The 21,293-nt window shown below is 47.2% G+C and overlaps 1 protein-coding gene across 2 annotated transcripts in view; it reads right to left on the reverse strand.

The window, feature by feature from the left end:
• Positions 1 to 2,673: 2,673 nt before the first annotated feature.
• Positions 2,674 to 21,293, reverse strand: part of LOC115103077 (zinc finger SWIM domain-containing protein 5-like) — a 50,951-nt gene continuing 32,331 nt past the window's right edge. Inside the window, exons 3-13 of one of the 2 annotated variants that reach the window (XM_029623694.2) lie at positions 19,884 to 20,032; positions 14,788 to 14,938; positions 13,165 to 13,290; positions 12,658 to 12,834; positions 12,114 to 12,260; positions 11,793 to 11,930; positions 10,337 to 10,594; positions 9,537 to 9,672; positions 8,468 to 8,625; positions 8,135 to 8,298; positions 2,674 to 7,987 (exon numbers count right to left, since the gene is read on the reverse strand). In XM_029623694.2, coding sequence (XP_029479554.1) covers positions 7,043 to 7,987; positions 8,135 to 8,298; positions 8,468 to 8,625; positions 9,537 to 9,672; positions 10,337 to 10,594; positions 11,793 to 11,930; positions 12,114 to 12,260; positions 12,658 to 12,834; positions 13,165 to 13,290; positions 14,788 to 14,938; positions 19,884 to 20,032 — 2,549 coding nt within the window. In that variant the 3' untranslated portion in view covers positions 2,674 to 7,042. Of the gene's footprint in view, positions 7,988 to 8,134; positions 8,299 to 8,467; positions 8,626 to 9,536; positions 9,673 to 10,336; positions 10,595 to 11,792; positions 11,931 to 12,113; positions 12,261 to 12,657; positions 12,835 to 13,113; positions 13,291 to 14,787; positions 14,939 to 19,883; positions 20,033 to 21,293 lie in introns of both variants that reach the window. The other variant, XM_029623693.2, reaches the window with a different exon arrangement.

Raw genomic sequence — 21,293 nt, forward strand, 5'->3', positions numbered from 1 at the left:
TTTGAAAATCCACTGACATGTATAGTTCATTGTGTCAAGGTCACTGTGCCTTGTAAATGGTAGACTAATGCGTAATATACCAAGCAGTGTCAGAGGAAGCCCCCAAAAATGGTCAAAGACTTCAGCCACCCAAGTCATAGACTGTTCTCTCTGCTACCGCAAGCGGTACCGGAGCGCCAAGTCTGGGACCAAAAGGATCCTGAACAGCTTCTACACCCAAGTCATAAGACTGTTCTCTCTGCTACCGCAAGCGGTACCGGAGCGCCAAGTCTGGGACCAAAAGGATCCTGAACAGCTTCTACCCCCAAGTCATAAGAATGCTGAACAGTTCATTAAATGGCCACCCGGACTATTTACATTGACACCCTTTTGTTGTTGTTGCACCCACCCTATACACACTCACTGGACTGATACGCCAACACACACTACGGTCACACACACACAAAACACACACATGCATATTGATGCCAGACACACACACTTTCACTCTTCACATATGCTGCTGTTAGTCTGTTTATTATATATCCTCATTGCCTAGTTACTTTTACCCCTACCCACATGTACATACTGAATTACCTCGACTACCTCGTACCCCTGCACATTGACTCCTTACTGGTACTCCTTGTATACAGCCTCATTATTGTTTTTATTGTGTCACTATTTCCTTTGTTATTTATATTTTTCTTACTTTTTAGTTGGGAAAGGGCTCGTAAGTAAAGTCTACACCTGTTGTATTCAATGACAAATACAATCCGATTTGAATAGATCCACACTGTTTGAATCGTGCCGTTACACAAAGTGGGTGATGAAAAAGAATATGCTTGTCAGTCAGTCACCTTAGCTTTAGAGACCAGAAAGCCCGAAATAGGTCAGAGTGTATATGTGCTGTTTGCTCCAGTCACATTATCAGTACATGGAGGTAGATGTGTGTGTGGAATCCGTCTCCACTATCAGAGGGAGCCTAACTCCCTGTGCTCCAGCCTTGACTCATCCATCACCATCATCTCTATTGTTCGGAAGACACATTTCAGTTGAATGAATTCAGTTGAACAACTGACTAGGTAACCCTCATTCCCTTTCCACAGCTGAGACCACAGGGATCTCCCCCCACACCCCGGCATTTCTCATTATAGAATTCAATCCAATCCAAAATGATGCAAAGAATAGTTTGGAATGGATGGAATCACAGGGCTATTGCAGTTCCTCCCCCTTTCTGTTAGCTCTCCCCCAAACTCCCCCCAAACCTTTCCTCACCCCACTAATCCTCCCTGCCCAGCTCCTCACACACCCAAATGACTGAGGGATTCTGGGAAGTCAGAGTGGCAGAACAAAGCTCTCCAAATCAGCTCCCTGAAGAACGAGATGTCTGATAACGCTGACAGCACAACCTGCCATCCAAGGTGCAGAGAGATAACTTTTTAACAGACAACTGCCAACCAGTTGGTACACAGAGTGCTCTCAGGGCATGAGTTTGTGCATATTTGGAGGTGGACTTGACCATCGGGGCAATTTCCTCACCCTGTCGGTCCTTGCTGGGGTCGACCAATTGTCTACTAATGAACATACAGCTCAGCCCTATTGTTCGAACGAAGCACCTGCCTTCAGGACCACATAAGCAATCTGGTGCTCTGTCTGTGCAGTCCAGTGTTCGTCTCACCTCAATGCCTGCTCTCTCTCTCCCCCAGCTGACAGCCTCAGCAGTAACCACACAGCAAGGTGGGGAAGCCAATTACTCATCTGTCTCTTCCATACATGCCACTTCAGCTAAATCAGCCCCCTCTACAGGAACACAAATACTCCCCAATGGAGCCGGGCCCATCCGCTCCACATTTCATCCACTCTGCTGTGCTGGCCTGCCAGGCAAGGCAGCCGCTCTCTTCCTCTCGCTCTCTGGCTGCTTCTCTCAAGAGTGAACCCGCTCTGTGCTCCCTGTCCAAAACACAACGACGGAGCCCATCTGTGAAGCACTGCCCCCTGGATAATGCAGGGGAGAAGCTGTGTAGTTTGGTCTTAATGGTGTTTGCAGTGTAACAGATTGGCTCCTACAACAGCAGAAAGCCAGAGGAGAAAAAAACACAATCCTCTAGAATAGATTGTTAGGTTAACAGTAGAGCTATACGAACCGGTCAGTCATCACGTTCAATATCAGTCCGGATAAACCTAAAAGGGATTTGTGGAATTCAGTCAGTCCTATTCCATATGTAGGAGGGGGGGCGTGAGGTACAGTAATTGAACAGATTGTGGTAGTGTTGGGGTGTTATATTGAGAATAGAATGTGAATCAGACAGTGGTGAGCCGTCTGCTGCGATAATTAATAAGCTCATTTACGGAGGCAATCAATCTGGGCTGGAGATGTGCTGCCTGTCTCTCACATGCACACTTAGGATTCTTTATGACCTGATTCACAGGTTTATCTCTGTGAATTCCCTAACGATTGAGAATTGCAATGAGCTGAGAAAGTGTCTTAGAGGAGAAATCAGAGCTACACATAAACAGTGATAATTGTATCTGATCCCTTCTCAGAACAGTGTTGTTGTGAAGTCTGGTAAACTACATGTGTGGCATTACTAATTGGATAACCTACCTGAAGTGATCCCTTCTTATGCATTATTGATATACTAATTGAGCAACATCTAAGAGAAGCCAGTTTTCAGAGAGCAGCAGGAGTCAATATACGTGTTTCACACTTTATTCATAGAAAAGCACTGAGATTCCAACACAAATGATATAAAATGGTAGTAGCGTTACATAAATAGTCATACATTTTTGTTTGAAAGACATTTGCTCAAGAGGTTGCACAAACAAAAAGTGTTGATGAACTATACTTTTGTGGCAACAAATACTGGATACCTTTTATATAAATCAGTAGCACAAAGAGGCAACAAACACTTTCCCTTAAATCAAAATCAAACAGTAGATGAACTAGCGAACAAGCTCTACCAGCGATTATTATTTCCTTCTAAATTCTAGGGACAGGTGAAAACACTGGTACAGTTAACACATATAGACAACGAGTATGGGAAAGAAAGAAATGAAGCCAGAGGAGTTTTTTCTCCATTTGTTTTTCTTTTTTTTTTTTGCAATGCCGTAGGACCAACTACTTCAGCGATGGGAAAATGCTTGTTGTTTGAAGTGTGTATATAAACAGGCAGCTTTACATTAACCTGCAATAGTCTGTAAAAATGCAAGCATCTCCATCACATTTGAAAAAAAAATGCTTGTTTTGTCCTCTCCTGTCCTCTCAGGTTCAAGTAGTGCGGTAGCTAGTGAATGAAAAAACAGAGGATGTTGCAAAAGCGAGAGAAAAATATATTTTAAAAAGGAATTAAGACCAGAAATGGAAGCAAGGATGGAGCAGAATAACTCGACTGCTCAATAGGCTTAAAATCATGAAGAAATATAAGAGAGGATGTTTTGGGGGAGGGCACACAGACACCCATTCATATTATCTGCCAGTTCCTTCCTTGATGTAGGGCATGCAGGGTTTTTATTTTCATTTCTTTTGGACTGTTGTTCTCCCTAAACTCTCATTGCCATGTCAGGCCCTGACACAGGTACTTTGAGAAGACACTAAAGGCTTAAGTCCAAAGAAAGTCATCGTACATTGATCGGTCAAAGGCAAAGTCTGTCCCAAATTGCAGCATGTGCAGGCTCGGTACAAATACAAACATGCCGTGTCGTGCCTTGTCTGTCCCCTCTAGGATAGTGGCTAGCCCCCCTCAGACATTCGTCTGGGTGACTCCGGAGAAGGGGACCAAACCACCAAGTGGTTTCTGCATAGTCAGGTTGCTTTCTGTACACAATGGTATGCCTTCTTTTCCCCCCAAATTTAGAAATGACGTGCTTCCTCTTAGAAAACACGTTGCAAAAACTAAACCAAACATACAAATAAAACATTGAAACACAAATTCTGAAAAATGTACACAGGAGCACCTGAGAAATGTCTTGAAGTCTTTTAGTCTTACTGTCATCACATTCCCAGCCCACAACAAATTCAAGTATCCCAAAAAACTAAAACATACAGTTATCATAAATAATTATAACTTTACAATTTTCTGAATTGACACTTTTATATTTACAATATCTTAAAATGCTTATGCTACTACTTTTTTGTTTTTGTTTCTTGAAGTGATTCCCTGAGAACTGAGTTTAGCATCTCGTCTCTTTTATTTTGTTTTTCCTCATCCTTTCTTGACCATATTACTTCCAACCCCAGCTCCAGACAGACAGTGCATCTGCGGCCCCAGACCACCTGCCGAGCTTGGTAGAGGTGGCAACAATGGAATGTGGAAGCTGACATGGAACGGCTTTCATAGTCTCAAAATGTGTCTTCCTTCTGTCTAATATTCCTATTTTTGTATATTAAATATAATTATATGCTGTCTATGTCTGTATTAATAGTATTCATTCACACACAGATTATTCTAATGATCGATAAATAATTGCTCCAAGCAGACAGAATGGTGTTGAGTACATGAAATGTGTCTAACAATAGTACTACTGCTAAATGTCAAGCAGTCACTGCCATATCAAAAACACTTTCCCACAGGGTCTGAGAGGTTGATACGTATAGTTAAGGTTGTATGTGGAATACTAAACACCAACTGTCTACACCAACGCATGTTGTTTAAAAGTACGCGTTCATACACGCTTTGTTTTGAAAGATACAGGATGTTTTTCAGCAATGGTATTTCAACATGTATGTTACAACCCCAAATCCCGACAACACCAGGCACTCCACCTCACAGTCTAAGATCCACAGTGGCAGTATCGTTCTCAGGCAACAAGGCCAGTCAATCAATCTCGCCATGATCTAATACCAATCTGAAGCAACACGGCTCTCTCTCTCTGTATGCTTCGCTCTTTTTGAAAGGTACCTTCGCTAGAAATAATACAAGATACCAGACAAATCGATCAGGCTACACCCAAGGAAGGAGGAGAATACATGTGGGAGAGGGTGAGAGGCTTGGTCATGTCTGAGGACTCTGTATGTGCCTGATGAATCTGGTAGATTTAGACTTAGGGCACTGAGCCCTGGGATACACATTCCACCTCCTACAAACACAGTGCCTTGAAACGAGGCCTTTTAACAGGGAAACTTTAAAGCTGGTCCTTGGAATACGATCGAGGTATGACAGTAAGTTAAAACTATGTGCTTCAGTGTTTCTGGCAGAGATGGGACCAAGTCAGAAGTCCTAAGCAAGTCTCAAGTCTTAACCTCAAGTCACAAATAATAATGGGCAAGTTCCACAGCTCAGGTCCCTAATTTTGGGTTTTGAGTCTTTTAATCAATTATTAAGTGGTTTATCCCAATTTCATTGCAACTGCATCAGTGAGATTGGACCCACATGCAATGATGTTTGTGACCTATTAGGCCCTGATGCAGAGGCGCACCACAGGTCCCAGAGTGGTGGGGCAGATTATTTTCCCTGGGGCTTGGAGCTTTTCCTAATCTGGTCATCTAACCAGGTATAAATCAGGACCCTGTCAGTGGCTGAAAGTGATTCATTAGTAGTTGTAAAAAGGTATTCATATGGAAGTGGGACCATTTCTGTCATTTAGCAGACCATCTTAAACAGAGCAATTAGGGTTAAGTGCCTTGTTGAAGGGCACATCAACAGATTTTTCACCTAGTCAGCTCAGGGATTCAAACCAATGACCTTTCAGTTTATGTCCCAACGCGCTTAACCACTAGGCTACCTGCCACCTAGGTATACAGATATGTTCTAAACAGGCCAAACTGTTTGAACATTTCTGGGAAAACACCTGGCCCTAGGGAGGATGAAAACCCTGTCAAACTGCAGCAACCTTGTACTTGTTAATATTAATTCGATTTGACAACGTTCCTTTACACAGACACAACCATTGCAATTGGACACTAGAACTCACAGGGCTGAGCTTGCTTTATGCATTTTTGCATCGTATAGGCCTAAGCAACTGTAATTAAAAAGTAACTCACGCAGTATATTCATGTAATCAGTATTGTGTTGTTTGATTCATTTCAGGTAATCATTGTGGATTGAGAAGGTCAAGGTACATTTACATTTACATTTAAGTCATTTAGCAGACGCTCTTATCCAGAGCGACTTACAAATTGAAGGTAGCCTAGCCAGCCAGCCCAAGTTTGAATATAGCCTAAACCATAAATAAGCAGGCTATACATAGGCTACATAACTTAACCACTTCGTTTACCCTGGCCAGAGGGCAAAGGGGTAGAGGGCGCATTGGCTGTAGCCTATGCAGCTGCGCTTGTTATCAGTAGCCTAGTTGATCAGGCTCATTTTCATCCCATACAGTTTAGGTGTCGGCTGCAGCAACATTTCTGTAAAGAGTTCTTGCTTGTGTATGTCAGGAGTGATGCGTTGTCACGTTTGCTAAATAAATATCGGAGGACAGCGGAGCGGCGCGAGCTTTGCTAGAGGAAGTGCTTTGTGCCCGGCCTGCGTAACCTGTGATTTCCGTGAATCTGATTGGTCAAGACACAAAACCTGCAGCACTCCGATATAAAGGACAGAGAGCCTAACATAGTGGGTGAGATGACAAATCTAGTCTCTCGAGTCATACGGTTGAAGTCCAAGTTAAGTCACGAGTCATAGACGTTCCAGTCGAAGTCGAGTGGCAAGTATTTTTTCTTTTTGTCAAGTCTCAAGTCGCAAAATGTGTGACTAGAGTAGTACAACAGTCCCAAGTCCCGTGACTCAAGTCCACATCTCTGGTTTTTGGAATGACAAGTTCTCTCTCCTTCAAACCCCACTAGTAACTCCCCACAGCAGACAGCAGACATTCCCTGGCTCAAAACACCCCGTACATCATTTGGTTTTTCATTATGTGCCACCTCAACGATTTTATCATCATCATCACAATCTTTTTCATACTAAAACAAACAGTGGTTGCTGCTCACGAGAAAATAAAAAGACATAAACAAAAACAGACATACAGAATTTGCCACAAGAATGACAAAAAAAGAGAAAATGTATGAAAACTTAAATAAATGAGTAAGTAGTGCTAAAAGTAGATCCTATATTGCCCGTCCTGTTGGGGTTCAGCCGAAGCGTTCCCGTACCAACATCATGAGTTTCTTCTTGCCCTTGTAGATCTGTTTGAGGTTGTCTATAAACTGGGCAAACTGGATGTGTCCGTCCTGGGCCAGTAGGAAGGTCTCTCTGGCCTTACTGAGGAACTCTATGAACTCTCCGTAGTGTCTGGGGCTGATGTGAGTGAGCCGGGAGTGGGTTGTGTTGATGTAGGCGCTGATAGTGGCGTCCAGCAGCTGCCGGAGCGGAGCCTTGTCCGTGGACATGAGCTTCCCAGAGTTTCGTCGCCCGGGGATACCGGCCAGGCCCGGGGCCGTCATGGTGCAGCGACGCAGGATGTCCGAGAGCACGGTGGCGCAGTGCACGCTCTTCACCACCAGGGGGATGATGGCAGCCAGCTCGTTCTTGCCCAGCGAGTGGGACAGGGCGCAGGCCCAGAGCACGTCGTTGATTGCCGGGTGGGTGTCCTGGTTGTAAGCCAGGTTGAGGTGGGTCATGGCCAGCGAGGCCAGCTTGAAGGCTCGGAGTGGGTAGCCGCGGTGCTCCATGTAGCGGGCGATGGTGAACAGCTGAGAGTACGTCATGCCTGTGGAGGCGGCGTCGATGACGATCTGGTAGGCCGTCTCGAAGGCGATGTGGTCCTTCTCGCAGAGCGTGAGGGCCGAGAGGGCACAGTTCTGGGGGTCCTTCATGGAACACTGCAGAGCCAGGGTCCGGGCGCAGCTTGCCAGCTCCTCTCTCTGGGGGTAGTCCAGGCTGAGGCGCAGGATGGTGTTGTGGGACATGACGGTGGCTGCTACGATGCTGGTGGCCTCGGTGGGAGTGAACAGGGTGTACCAGCTCTGGAGGATGCTCACCAGAGCTCGCAGACCCACCTCTGTAGCACAGGTGACCAGCCAGCGCACCATCTCCCTGCGTCTCCAGTTCAGAGTGGAGAGGGTCATCCTCATCACCTGCAGAGAGAGAGAGCATGTTAGAAAAGGCAGACCGCACAGCAATTCAACACGTACCCACCAGCACATTTCATCCAAGACATCCCTGCGCACATGCACACCCCCCCACGCCCCACACCCCAGACCCTACTAGCTATCCCTCAGTACCTGCAAGCCCAGCTCCAGAGCTACATTGAGCAGGGTGATGTCTGGGGGGTTGTCAGCCGGAGTGGCGATCTTGAAGGCATCCTGGGCCAGTTTGAAGATGAGGGAGGAGGAGTGGATGTTCTTCTGGATGGCCTCCAGCACCGTCCGCAATCTCAACATATCTCCTGGAGGTACAAACAACACAACATTAGGTCCAAAAACATTTCTCATCCAACAGTTTGTATGTGGTGTTCTGTAGTGGTGGAGAAGGGCATAGGGGCGTTTCTCTGATAGTGGTGTGGTTGTGCGTTTCGGCTGATGGGGTGTGTCTGTGTTTATGTAAGTAGAGCTGACCTTTGGCTGCGGTGAGCATGGTAGAGGCCAGTTCACACTGCTGAGACTCCAGGTGGCCCAGGGTGAACCAGCGGGGATATCGGCTGGGCACGATGCTGATGCCATGGTGGGGGTGACCCAAGTCTCCCGAGGGCGCCATCGACTCCAACACAGGGAGCCTAGAGGGTACAGACAGACAATGAGAGAAGAGAGACAGTGATTAGATGAGTTATGGCTACTAAGAAAATGTTTTCTATTCAAAATGGGCAACTGGTGGCCCGCACCCCTTTCGTAGGCCCACGGATCAACCCCGACTGAGTTTTTTTTAGGAACTCAGTCAGGGTCTCAACTTACCGCTGAGTTAGAATAGTAGAATACACAATTTGATTGTGCATCAGCAGTTTTTCTCTTGCTATCTCAGTCACTGACAGATTGCATTTTTTTTGTTATTATTGAATAAATGAGTCCAGCCAGCTATCAACATTTCAATTTATGCCCCCCAAAAGGCTAGGGCTGGCTCTGACTGCACGTGTGTGTATGGATGTGGGTACGCAGACCCGCGATGCACTGCATCCCCCCCCCCCCCACACCCATGATGACTTCAGTTTTGTTGTGGCCCCCACCCTCGTCACAGTTGCCCATCCCTGGTCTACAGCATGATTATAGGTATCATCCTCAGATTAACGCTGGCTCATCCAATCTCAAGGCTGTATAGCTGCATTAGTTCTCTGCTCACGAAGTCTACATGTGCACCGTGTGTGTGCAGCTCCGAGCCGTGTTATTGATTGTGTATTAGCCGGGACCCTGAGGAGCCTCAGTGGGATAATGACTCTGCAAGGCAAATGGGGATTATGCAGTCATAGGGATTCATCCTTCAAAACAAGGTACAAATAGAGCCTTTTCTCAGACACACACTGTTGCAGCAAGATAGGAGGATCACACTATTTTGATCATAAAATGTGATAAAATCCTGAATGTTGTAAAATTATATTCAATTCAATATTATTTTACAACTTACAGTACGTTCAACCTTCAGGATTCACATGTTCTGTTTTTGGAATACATGCTAGAAGGTTTTATGGGATCTCACCTCATGGCCTTCAATGCTAGTTTGTAGGCCAGGTCTGCGTCGTGGGGCAGCAAGGCTGAGAACAGGTACTTGGCAAAGGTGTGCATGGGAACACTCTCCCTGTGGATGACATCACCAAGGCCACTGAAGGGACCTCCTGAACAGAGACGGGCAGACAGACACGATACATCAGAATTGTCCAGCTACATACACACACCGGAACAGGGAATCTTCCCTTTCTGATTTGGCTCCGTTTCTTGGTGAATAGTCAAAGTCTACCGGTTTCAACAAACCATGCCTCAAAGTAACAGCAATATATACCTCTCTCAACCTGATGGGGGCGAGAGCAAACCGGAAACCACACACTCACTGCCCATTGGGCATTAACCAAATCTCTCGTCCCTAGCAGCGAGACAGATGTCTGCTCTAGGGTTACACAGCTAACGTTCCCCAAAGCCCAAGATGGGGGTGGGCTATAGCATAGCTACCATGGGGAAAGGGAAGGAAGGGGATAGACGTGGTAAAGGCCAGGGTTGAGATCCATTTTCAGCCGAGTGTTGCGAGGCAGGATCTGTGGAAGGGAGAGAGGTGGGAGAGAGGGATGGGATGGGAGAGCTAAAGAGATAGGGTGAGAGGAAAAGAGGAAGGGAGAAGGGGAGGCAGCAAGCGGGGCAGATAGAGAGAGGGAGACGGAGGGTGAACAGGAGAGTGAGGGAGGATAAGTGAGACAAAGAGAGGGGCGATTGAAGGGAACAGAAAGGGGATAGAGGATGAAATGAGATGAGCAGAGGACAATAATAAAATGAAACTAGTCTTCATACCTTCCAGTAGGAGGATAGCCTGTTTCCTCAGCGTCTGGACCAGCAGATCATCCAGCTCCATCTCCTGCAGCTTGGCCACGATCTGCTCCTCGTTCCGACACACCTTGTCCTGGGCATAGAGGCCTTCAGGCATCACCCTCTGCTGCCCCATGCCCATCAGGGCCACCTCCAGGGCCAGCGCCAGGTAGGACTCCCCACCATCTGGGCAACCCCACACAGGCACGTGGTGGTATACCGGGGGCTTGTGCTCTCCAGAGTCTGACGAAGAGAGGTTTTTAGTTTACAGGGATGGTCATGGAAGTGAGATTCCATTCTATTTTATTAAACCTTTATTCAAGCGGTTTGCAATGGCGGTCGAGCAGGATTATGAGATATTGCTAGATGCTAACAATAATCCAAAATGGCTGCCTGGTTTATTTTTATTGGGGGTGGGGCTGAAAGGTGCTGGTTATGGAGAGCAGCTGACACAGACAGGAGCCTCTCTCTCTAGCTCCCAGTCTCCCACACAGGCAGCTGTGGATGCCAGGCAGCACCAGAGAGAGAGAAGTGTCCCTGAGGTCCCGGAAAAACACTAACATCTGCTGACAAGGACTCAGACCCAACCCACGGGAGGCTCACACTTAAATCCCCCTGGCAAATTATTCCTCCCTCTCTACAACAATCCTGTTTATTACGGGGGGGGGGATTTCAGGATTCTCCAATCGTGCCGCTGGATCAAACAACATCTCTTCTCCAATGGAACGTCCATTGGATGTAAGCCTTGGGCTTCTAGGCTTTTTGGCATGTGTGAGATCAGCTCCAAGGTGGATTTAACCATGTGGAATCCCTTTGCTGCCCGGGTTAGTTCTCATACTGTAACCATGATAGCCTCCATGTTTTCCTCTTTCCACTGTTATGGCTCTGGCTCTTCTGACCAGCTGCAGCTGCTGTTGTTGGTTCTGATGTGTAAAGACCCCTGATTGGTCAGAATTCAAGTTAAACCCTGCCCCCTACCAGATGTTTCCAGCTGCTCACCAGAGTCAAACAAAGGACTGTGAGGATGACCCTATAAATTATAATCCACACACACTCTCCCTCTCTCTCTGTGTCTCTCTAACACACCCTCTCTCTCTGTCTCTCTCTCTAGCCCCCTCACCGTACCACTCGCCAGTATTGTTTCGGCACACAATGCCTCCCTGTAGGTTTGTAAGTATAGGCGGTACCAAATTCCTGATCTGTGTTTGGCTGGGCTATTGGACGTATGGGATGCAAATGGTGATTGATTTTAGTCATGTTAAGAGTGAAAGAGGTGCTAGTTGCCGTGGCCTCTACCAAATTGTATGGGACTGTTCTATATGGGTGACTTTGCCAGGGGACGGCCTTGATCAGCGGTGGTTGTTGGAATGACCTCATTTTTACCAGTTTGATTGACGAGGACTGTAAATGTTGCCTTGACAGGGCTTGGCCAGATGCGTACCTCCAGTGTCCATAGCGTTGTCGTCCTCCACCCGGCAGGTCTCAGTGAGGGTGGTGAAGAGACAGCCGATGGGATCCAGGGGGTGTCCCACCCAACCCTCCAGGTTAGTTGTGCTGGTTGTCCCCCTCTGAAGCAGCTCTGACACACACAGGAACACAGCAGGGTTACAACAAGATCAAACACTGTATTAAAAAAACGAACGTATTCGTTCTGTTACGTAGGGCTCAGAGTTTTTCCCTCATCAGGTCACATAACCAGGAAAAACACTGGGCCCTACTAATGAGAACAGTGAACTGCCTCCAGGCAGACAGGGGGCGCTACCTTTCTTCTGGTGCTTGTAGATGTCCAGCTGGCGGTGCTGCTGCAGCCGGAGGGTGTTGATGATGGCCACGCCCAACCGCAGCGCCTCACGGGGGTAACCATGGGAACGCAGGGCATCGACCCGCGCACACGCTGTGGGGACGTGATCTACGACACAAGTCACATGACAGTGGCTCAGCAACACCACACCCATGCCGGCAGCCTCAGCAGAAGACACCCACTCCCTCTATCCGGGCTTAAGTTGTGCAGAATGAGGACAAATCTTCCCCCAGAAGATGTTTACTCCAGCTCCAGGGTTCAGTGGAAGTGGAATTAAAGGAGGCTTATGACACAAATAATGTGGTGGTGTTACAGATAGGAAAACACACCAGCATCATGGCTTTAACTCCTGCCAGGAGCTGGGCCAGCGTGTGTGCGTGCGTCCGTATATGCGTCTGTGTACGTGGTGTTAATAAATATACTGAGATGGCCTCCCGATATCATCTTGAATTAATATAATATCTAGTGCTGAGAGTGTGTACTGAGCAGGCCATTTCATTCTCACCTAGCCATAGAGGCAGGCCCTGGGGGTTGAAGAGCAGACTCTCTCCCTCTCTCTGGTAGGCTGGGGACATGTAGTAGTCACAGCTGATGATCCTCTGCAGGTGGCTGTCCTGCCAGTGGAGATCACAGGCCTCCATGGCCCGCGTGAACACGGTCCGTCTGGGCCGGGCCAGGGAGTCTGGAGGGGGACACACAGGGAGGGACAGAAGGGGAAAGTTAGACCTCAGTCCGTTGGACATATTGTATAGTATCACTCAGCAATGGAGATCTATCGATGAGTACTTTGAGTACAATATACTCAGGATTACTACGATAACTACAGTCAACTTTCACCACTGTATCAGAATCATGGTTTGGGAAATAAAATGCATTCTAGTGACAGTTTACAGGCCCAGTGTGTGTATATAACAGTATACATGTGTATTCTATATGTATGTGACTCCAGACTGCGACTGACCCTGGGCGAAGTTGCTCTGTGGCAGAGCGTTGGTAATGTTGGGCAACTCACTGCCGTAGTTGCCGTCCTCCAGGGGACAGATGTCCATGTCGCCCCACTTCTTCAGCTGCTTCAGCCAGCCGCTCTTCTCCTCGCTCTTACAGTGCGGGTTCAGCACGATGCACACCCACAGGGCACCTGGGGAAGGATAAAGGTCCAGGGGTAAAGGTCAATGGGCGGAATAACCAATAACGTTTGACTATTTAGGTGTGGAGGAGAGGGTCCATAGAAAGATCATGTCCTTCTATGGTAATATTGTGAACAGGTCATAAAAGTTAACAGTGTATGTTGTGGTCCGGGTAGGACTGTATTAAAGTCACATCTTTAAAACAAAGGCACTGGGACGTTAGACAGATCCTTAGTAGTAAAGACTCAGGGAACTGAACTAGTTTACCCCTCACATCCCTTCCTATCATAAAGTTAACAAATTACCAGTATTCACCCCCTGCTTCTCACTACCTTTTAAACCCTCGTTTCAGAGCACTTTGTTAGCTCACTGCTGACCACACGGACAGCTTCTGGTACTAACAGCCTACGAGAGTGCAGCATGGTTGCTTTAAAGCACCCCCCCCAACAATAGCACATTTGATTGGCCGCTTTGGTGATCATCCTGTGGCAGTCCTAGCCAATCAGAGAGCCCTGTCCTGTCGCTCCCCGGTAACTAAACATTACCCCTGAGCCAGGGTTCTGCTGTTCTGTTGTGTGTCCCTGAAGAGGGAGAGAGGCACAGCAAACCTCTCGCTGCTCTGCTGTTGCTCTCCAATGAACATCCTCAGGATCTGCAGTCATCGACCCCTTTTAAATGCTCCGATCAATACCGGGGAGGTTGAAAACCCCATTGATCCCGGGCCCGTTTCATGCAATCCCAATAGAGGTGAGTGCCTGACCCTAATGTATGCACTGCTGGACTGCTGCACAATCACACCCACTGGCTCCAGCACTGACTGATCCACTGCTATGGCAGCATGCATGGGGCGAGAGAGATCCCTCACACCACGCGTATCATGGTGGCTTTCCAGTTAGGTAACAGTTACATAGCTGTGCTGACTGAAGTGGTGAGGCCACATTCCGTTTGGAATTGCTCTTTGAGCCAAAAGGTTTTTCAGATGTACCTTTACTACCTGCTACCTAAGCGACTGACCAACTGTGAACGACACACACTGCTTTGGACAAGGGTATATATTTTTTCAACTGACCCAAATCAATAACATCCAAGCAGCAATGAGACAGTTGGTCAGAAACACTTCCTATCAATACCCTCTTCATAATGCATTATGTATGCATGTATAGCCTTCTGCAATGCATTATAATCCACAACATACACGCTATTAGCAACTCACAATCAACAGTGTTACCTCATATTACCCCGACTAACCATTGCCCCCACACATTAACTCTGTACCGGTACCCCCTGTATATAGTATCCGCTATTGTTATTTTACTGCTGCTCTTTAATTATTTTGTTTACTTTTTTTGTTACTTTTATTTCTTATTTTTACACATATTTTTCTTAAAACTGCATTGTTGGTTAAGGGCTTGTAAGTAAGCATTTTACTGTACGGTTGTATTCGGCGCATGTGTTTTGTGCAAATTGGTGCTCTACACTGTATATTTAAGGAAGTGAGAGGGACTTACCCAGTTCGTCCCATAGCTGCCGACACTTGTCCGTCATGCCAGTCCCCTGCTGCCGCCACAGAGAGAGGCGAGGGTCGGCCATGAACTGTTCCGTGATCAGGGTCAACATCCTGGCACCGTTAGAGTCACGCATCCGCAGCATTTCTCGCACCTACAGAAAACATTCATTAACTTCTTCGAGATAGGGGGCGCTCTTTTAATTTTTGGATAAAAAACGTTCCCGTTTTAAACAAGATATTTTGTCACGAAAAGATGCTCTACTATGCATGTAATTGACAGCTTTGGAAAGAAAAAACTCTGACGTTTCCAAAACTGCAAAGATATTATCTGTGAGTGCCCCAGAACTAATGCTACAGGCGAAACCAAGATGAAATCGCCCTCCAGGTTCCCTCGGAGAGTTCATCAATGAGCTTGATGCCTTGATAAGCTCCTTTCCTGAGGACGGCTCACCTCTCACAGTTCTGGGCGACTTTAACCTCCCCACGTCTACCTTTGACTCATTCCTCTCTGCCTCCTTCTTTCCACTCCTCTCCTCTTTTGACCTCACCCTCTCACCTTCCCCCCCTACTCACAAGGCAGGCAATACGCTCGACCTCATCTTTACTAGATGCTGTTCCTCCACTAACCTCATTGCAACTCCCCTCCAAGTCTCCGACCACTACCTTGTATCCTTTTCCCTCTCGCTCTCATCCAACACTTCCCACACTGCCCCTACTCGGATGGTATCGCGCCGTCCCAACCTTCGCTCTCTCTCCCCGCTACTCTCTCCTCTTCCATCCTATCATCTCTTCCCTCTGCTCAAACCTTCTCCAACCTATCTCCTGATTCTGCCTCCTCAACCCTCCTCTCCTCCCTTTCTGCATCCTTTGACTCTCTATGTCCCCTATCCTCCAGGCCGGCTCGGTCCTCCCCTCCCGCTCCGTGGCTCGACGACTCATTGCGAGCTCACAGAACAGGGCTCCGGGCAGCCGAGCGGAAATGGAGGAAAACTCGCCTCCCTGCGGACCTGGCATCCTTTCACTCCCTCCTCTCTACATTTTCCTCCTCTGTCTCTGCTGCTAAAGCCACTTTCTACCACTCTAAATTCCAAGCATCTGCCTCTAACCCTAGGAAGCTCTTTGCCACCTTCTCCTCCCTCTTGAATCCTCCTCCCCCTCCCCCTCCTCCTCCCTCTCTGCAGATGACTTCGTCAACCATTTTGAAAAGAAGGTCGACGACATCCGATCCTCGTTTGCTAAGTCAAACGACACCGCTGGTTCTGCTCACACTGCCCTACCCTGTGCTCTGACCTCTTTCTCCCCTCTCTCTCCAGATGACATCTCGCGTCTTGTGACGGCCGGCCGCCCAACAACCTGCCCGCTTGACCCTATCCCCTCCTCTCTTCTCCAGACCATCTCCGGTGACCTTCTCCCTTACCTCACCTCGCTCATCAACTCATCCCTGACCGCTGGCTACGTCCCTCCCGTCTTCAAGAGAGCGAGAGTTGCACCCCTTCTGAAAAAACCTACACTCGATCCCTCCGATGTCAACAACTACAGACCAGTATCCCTTCTTTCTTTTCTCTCCAAAACTCTTGAACGTGCCGTCCTTGGCCAGCTCTCCCGCTATCTCTCTCAGAATGACCTTCTTGATCCAAATCAGTCAGGTTTCAAGACTAGTCATTCAACTGAGACTGCTCTTCTCTGTATCACGGAGGCGCTCCGCACTGCTAAAGCTAACTCTCTCTCCTCTGCTCTCATCCTTCTAGACCTATCGGCTGCCTTCGATACTGTGAACCATCAGATCCTCCTCTCCACCCTCTCCGAGTTGGGCATCTCCGGCGCGGCCCACGCTTGGATTGCGTCCTACCTGACAGGTCGCTCCTACCAGGTGGCGTGGCGAGAATCCGTCTCCTCACCACGTGCTCTCACCACTGGTGTCCCCCAGGGCTCTGTTCTAGGCCCTCTCCTATTCTCGCTATACACCAAGTCACTTGGCTCTGTCATAACCTCACATGGTCTCTCCTATCATTGCTATGCAGACGACACACAATTAATCTTCTCCTTTCCCCCTTCTGACGACCAGGTGGCGAATCGCATCTCTGCATGTCTGGCAGACATATCAGTGTGGATGACGGATCATCACCTCAAGCTGAACCTCGGCAAGACGGAGCTGCTCTTCCTCCCGGGAAGGACTGCCCGTTCCATGATCTCGCCATCACGGTTGACAACTCCATTGTGTCCTCGTCCCAGAGCGCTAAGAACCTTGGCGTGATCCTGGACAACACCCTGTCGTTCTCAAATAACATCAAGGCGGTGGCCCGTTCCTGTAGGTTCATGCTCTACAACATCCGCAGAGTACGACCCTGCCTCACACAGGAAGCGGCGCAGGTCCTAATCCAGGCACTTGTCATCTCCCGTCTGGATTACTGCAACTCGCTGTTGGCTGGGCTCCCTGCCTGTGCCATTAAACCCCTACAACTCATCCAGAACGCCGCAGCCCGTCTGGTGTTCAACCTTCCCAAGTTCTCTCACGTCACCCCGCTCCTCCGCTCTCTCCACTGGCTTCCAGTTGAAGCTCGCATCCGCTACAAGACCATGGTGCTTGCCTACGGAGCTGTGAGGGGAACGGCACCTCACTGCCTCCAGGCTCTGATCAGGCCCTACACCCAAACAAGGGCACTGCGTTCATCCACCTCTGGCCTGCTCGCCTCCCTACCACTGAGGAAGTACAGTTCCCGCTCAGCCCAGTCAAAACTGTTCGCTGCTCTGGCCCCCCAATGGTGGAACAAACTCCCTCACGACGCCAGGACAGCGGAGTCAATCACCACCTTCCGGAGACACCTGAAACCCCACCTCTTTAAGGAATACCTAGGATAGGATAAAGTAATCCTTCTCCCCCTCCCCCTTAAAAGACCTAGATGCACTATTGTAAAGTGGCTGTTCCACTGGATGTCATAAGGTGAAAGCACCAATTTGTAAGTCGCTCTGGATAAGAGCGTCTGCTAAATGACTTAAATGTAAATGTAAATGAAATTTCATACAGGAAATGGTCCAGATTTTGAATGCGCTGTGTTCCAATGTCTCCTTATATGGCTGTGAATGCGCCAGGAATGAGCCTGCACTTTCTGTCGTTTCCCCAAGGAAACAGCATTGTGACGTATTTGTAGGCATATCATTGGAAGATTGACCATAAGAGACTACATTTACCAGGTGTCCTCCGTCGAAATTATTGCGTAATCTCCAGCTCCATGCGCGTTTCCATTTTCTTCAGAGGAGAAAGTCAACTGCCACGAATGATTTATCATCGATAGATATGTGAAAAACACCTTGAGGATTGATTCTAAACAACGTTTGCCATGTTTCTGTCGATATTATGGAGTTAATTTGGAAAAAAGTTTGCGTTGTAATGACTTAATTTTCGGGGTTTTTCTTACCCAAACGTGATGAACAAAACGGAGCGATTTGTCTTACACAAATAATCTTTTTGGAAAAACTGAACATTTGCTATCTAACTGAGAGTCTCCTCATTGAAAACATCTGAAGTTCTTCAAAGGTAAATGATTTTATTTGAATGCTTTTCTTGTTTTTGTGAAAATGTTGCATGCTGAATGCTAGGCTTAATGCTATGCTAGCTATCAATACTCTTACACAAATGCTTGTTTAGCTATGGTTCAAAAGCATATTTTGAAAATCTGAGATGACAGTGTTGTTAACAAAAGGCTAAGCTTGAGAGCTAATATATTTATTTCATTTGCGATTTTCATGAATAGTTAACGTTGCGTTATGCTAATGAGCTTGCGGCGATAATTACACTCCTGGATACAGGTTTTTTCGTAATAAACGTGATGAACAAAACGGAGCGATTTGTCCTACACAAGTAATCTTTTTGGAAAAACTGAACATTTGCTATCTAACTGAGAGTCTCCTCATTGAAAACATCTGAAGTTCTTCAAAGGTAAATGATTTTATTTGAATGCTTTTCTTGTTTTTGTGAAAATGTTGCATGCTGAATGCTAGGCTTAATGCTATGCTAGCTATCAATACTCTTACACAAATGCTTGTTTAGCTATGGTTCAAAAGCATATTTTGAAAATCTGAGATGACAGTGTTGTTAACAAAAGGCTAAGCTTGAGAGCTAATATATTTATTTCATTTGCGATTTTCATGAATAGTTAACGTTGCGTTATGCTAATGAGCTTGCGGCGATAATTACACTCCTGGATACAGGTTTTTTTCGTAGCCAAACGTGATGAACAAAACGGAGCGATTTGTCCTACACAAGTAATCTTTTTGGAAAAACTGAACATTTGCTATCTAACTGAGAGTCTCCTCATTGAAAACATCTGAAGTTCTTCAAAGGTAAATGATTTTATTTGAATGCTTTTCTTGTTTTTGTGAAAATGTTGCATGCTGAATGCTAGGCTTAATGCTATGCTAGCTATCAATACTCTTACACAAATGCTTGTTTAGCTATGGTTCAAAAGCATATTTTGAAAATCTGAGATGACAGTGTTGTTAACAAAAGGCTAAGCTTGAGAGCAAATATATTTATTTCATTTCATTTGCGATTTTCATGAATAGTTAAAGTTGCGTTATGGTAATGAGCTTGAGGCTATAAATAGGATCCCGGATACGGGATTGCTCGTCGCAACAGGTTAATATACAGTAAGTCATCCGGGATGGATTTTGATACTGAACATTCATGTATGCAGAGACAGGCAGACACAGACAGACAGACAGACAGACAGAGACAGACAGACAGACAGACAGAGACAGACAGAGACAGACAGAGACAGACAGAGACAGACAGAGACAGACAGAGACAGACAGAGAGGACAGACAGGACAGACAGACAGACAGACAGACAGACAGACAGACAGACAGACAGACAGACAGACAGACAGACAGACAGACAGACAGACAGGACAGACAGGGCAGACAGAGAGACAGAGAGACAGGCAGACAGGGCAGACAGACAGGCAGACAGGGCAGACAGAGACAGACAGACAGGACAGACAGGCAGACAGGGCAGACAGGGCAGACAGAGAGACAGGGCAGACAGAGAGACAGACAGACAGGACAGACAGACAGGGCAGACAGGTCAGACGTATGTACCTTGGCAAACATGGAGTTGAGCTGCTTCCCGGAGCCGTAGTACCCTCCCTGGGACAGGAACAGTTTGACCTGCTCCCTGACCTGCTCCTCATCCAGGTGCCAGCAGTTGTCGTCATCAATGCTGGCCCCTGCCGTGGGGTCCGGGGCCCCTGGGAACACAAACAGAAAGAGACAATGTCAGACCTAGGATGAATTAAAAACCACAACTAAAGCTAGCAGGCCCCAAAACATGCATTATATCAATAATCACTGCCAGACACACCTCGAATCTAACCGCATAATACGTTTGTTCCTTAAATATTTTTCTAATTAAGCAAACAGCTAAAAAAAAATTAAACAATGTGTGACCCCAGGTATGTAAACCCAGGTATGTAAACCCAGGTATGTAAACCCAGGTATGTAAACCCAGGTATGTAAACCCAGGTATGTAAACCCAGGTAGGTGTCCTTTAGGAATCACCAACACCCAGTAGAACCAACTGAAGTCCTGCCAAGTCACTGTTGTATCCGAACGTTCACATTCCACAATCAAACCCTCAATCAAATCCTGCTTCTTCCTTGTTAAGGGGGCTCCCACTTCAACACACCGACAGCAAACACCAGGAGACTGGGCGATGGACTTCCTTGTTAAGGGGGCTCCCACTTCAACACACCGACAGCAAACACCAGGAGACTGGGCGATGGACTTCCTTGTTAAGGGGGCTCCCACTTCAACACACCGACAGCAAACACCAGGAGACTGGGCGATGGACTTCCTTGTTAAGGGGGCTCCCACTTCAACACACCGACAGCAAACACCAGGAGACTGGGCGATGGACTTCCTTGTTAAGCGGCTGGGGTGGATAAATATTTTGATAGTGATGTGGACAGATAAGAAGCTGCAGAGTTCCCCTGTATTCATCCAAAACTGCACCTATTTCTTATATAGTGTACTACTTTTGCCCAGAGTATGGGCCCTGGTCAAAAGTAGTGCGCTATATAGGGAATAGGGTGCCATTTAAGACACACACTCTGTTTTCCAGACTAGAGGGATAACTGCCTGCTCTGGTGCCGAGCAGTTAGAAACGTTTGAACGCTGACGTCTGACTTTCTTTTTTACTTTCAGAAATGGAAAGCACCAGCAGGCCGGGAGACTGGCATCAAACGAGTTGTTTAATGCCTCCGAGTCCTGGCTGCTGCTTTGGTACCGCAATCAGTACTCTGTCAGGACTCTGCCTAAACATCACACCTTGCTCTTCAAGCCCACCAAAGGAAGATTGGAGTAGAAACTAAGGAATGTAAGGGACTGGCAGAGGCTCTGGGTAAAGCACAATACCTGGTCATCTGGTGGCAGGTATAGAATGTAAAAGCTTGTTGTTCTGTCTAAATTCCTGTGCTAAACATGAATCAACTGTTCACCAAATGCAAACTT

This window comes from Oncorhynchus nerka, linkage group LG20 (genome assembly GCF_034236695.1).
Source record: "Oncorhynchus nerka isolate Pitt River linkage group LG20, Oner_Uvic_2.0, whole genome shotgun sequence".
In the NCBI taxonomy this organism is placed as follows: domain Eukaryota; kingdom Metazoa; phylum Chordata; class Actinopteri; order Salmoniformes; family Salmonidae; genus Oncorhynchus; species Oncorhynchus nerka.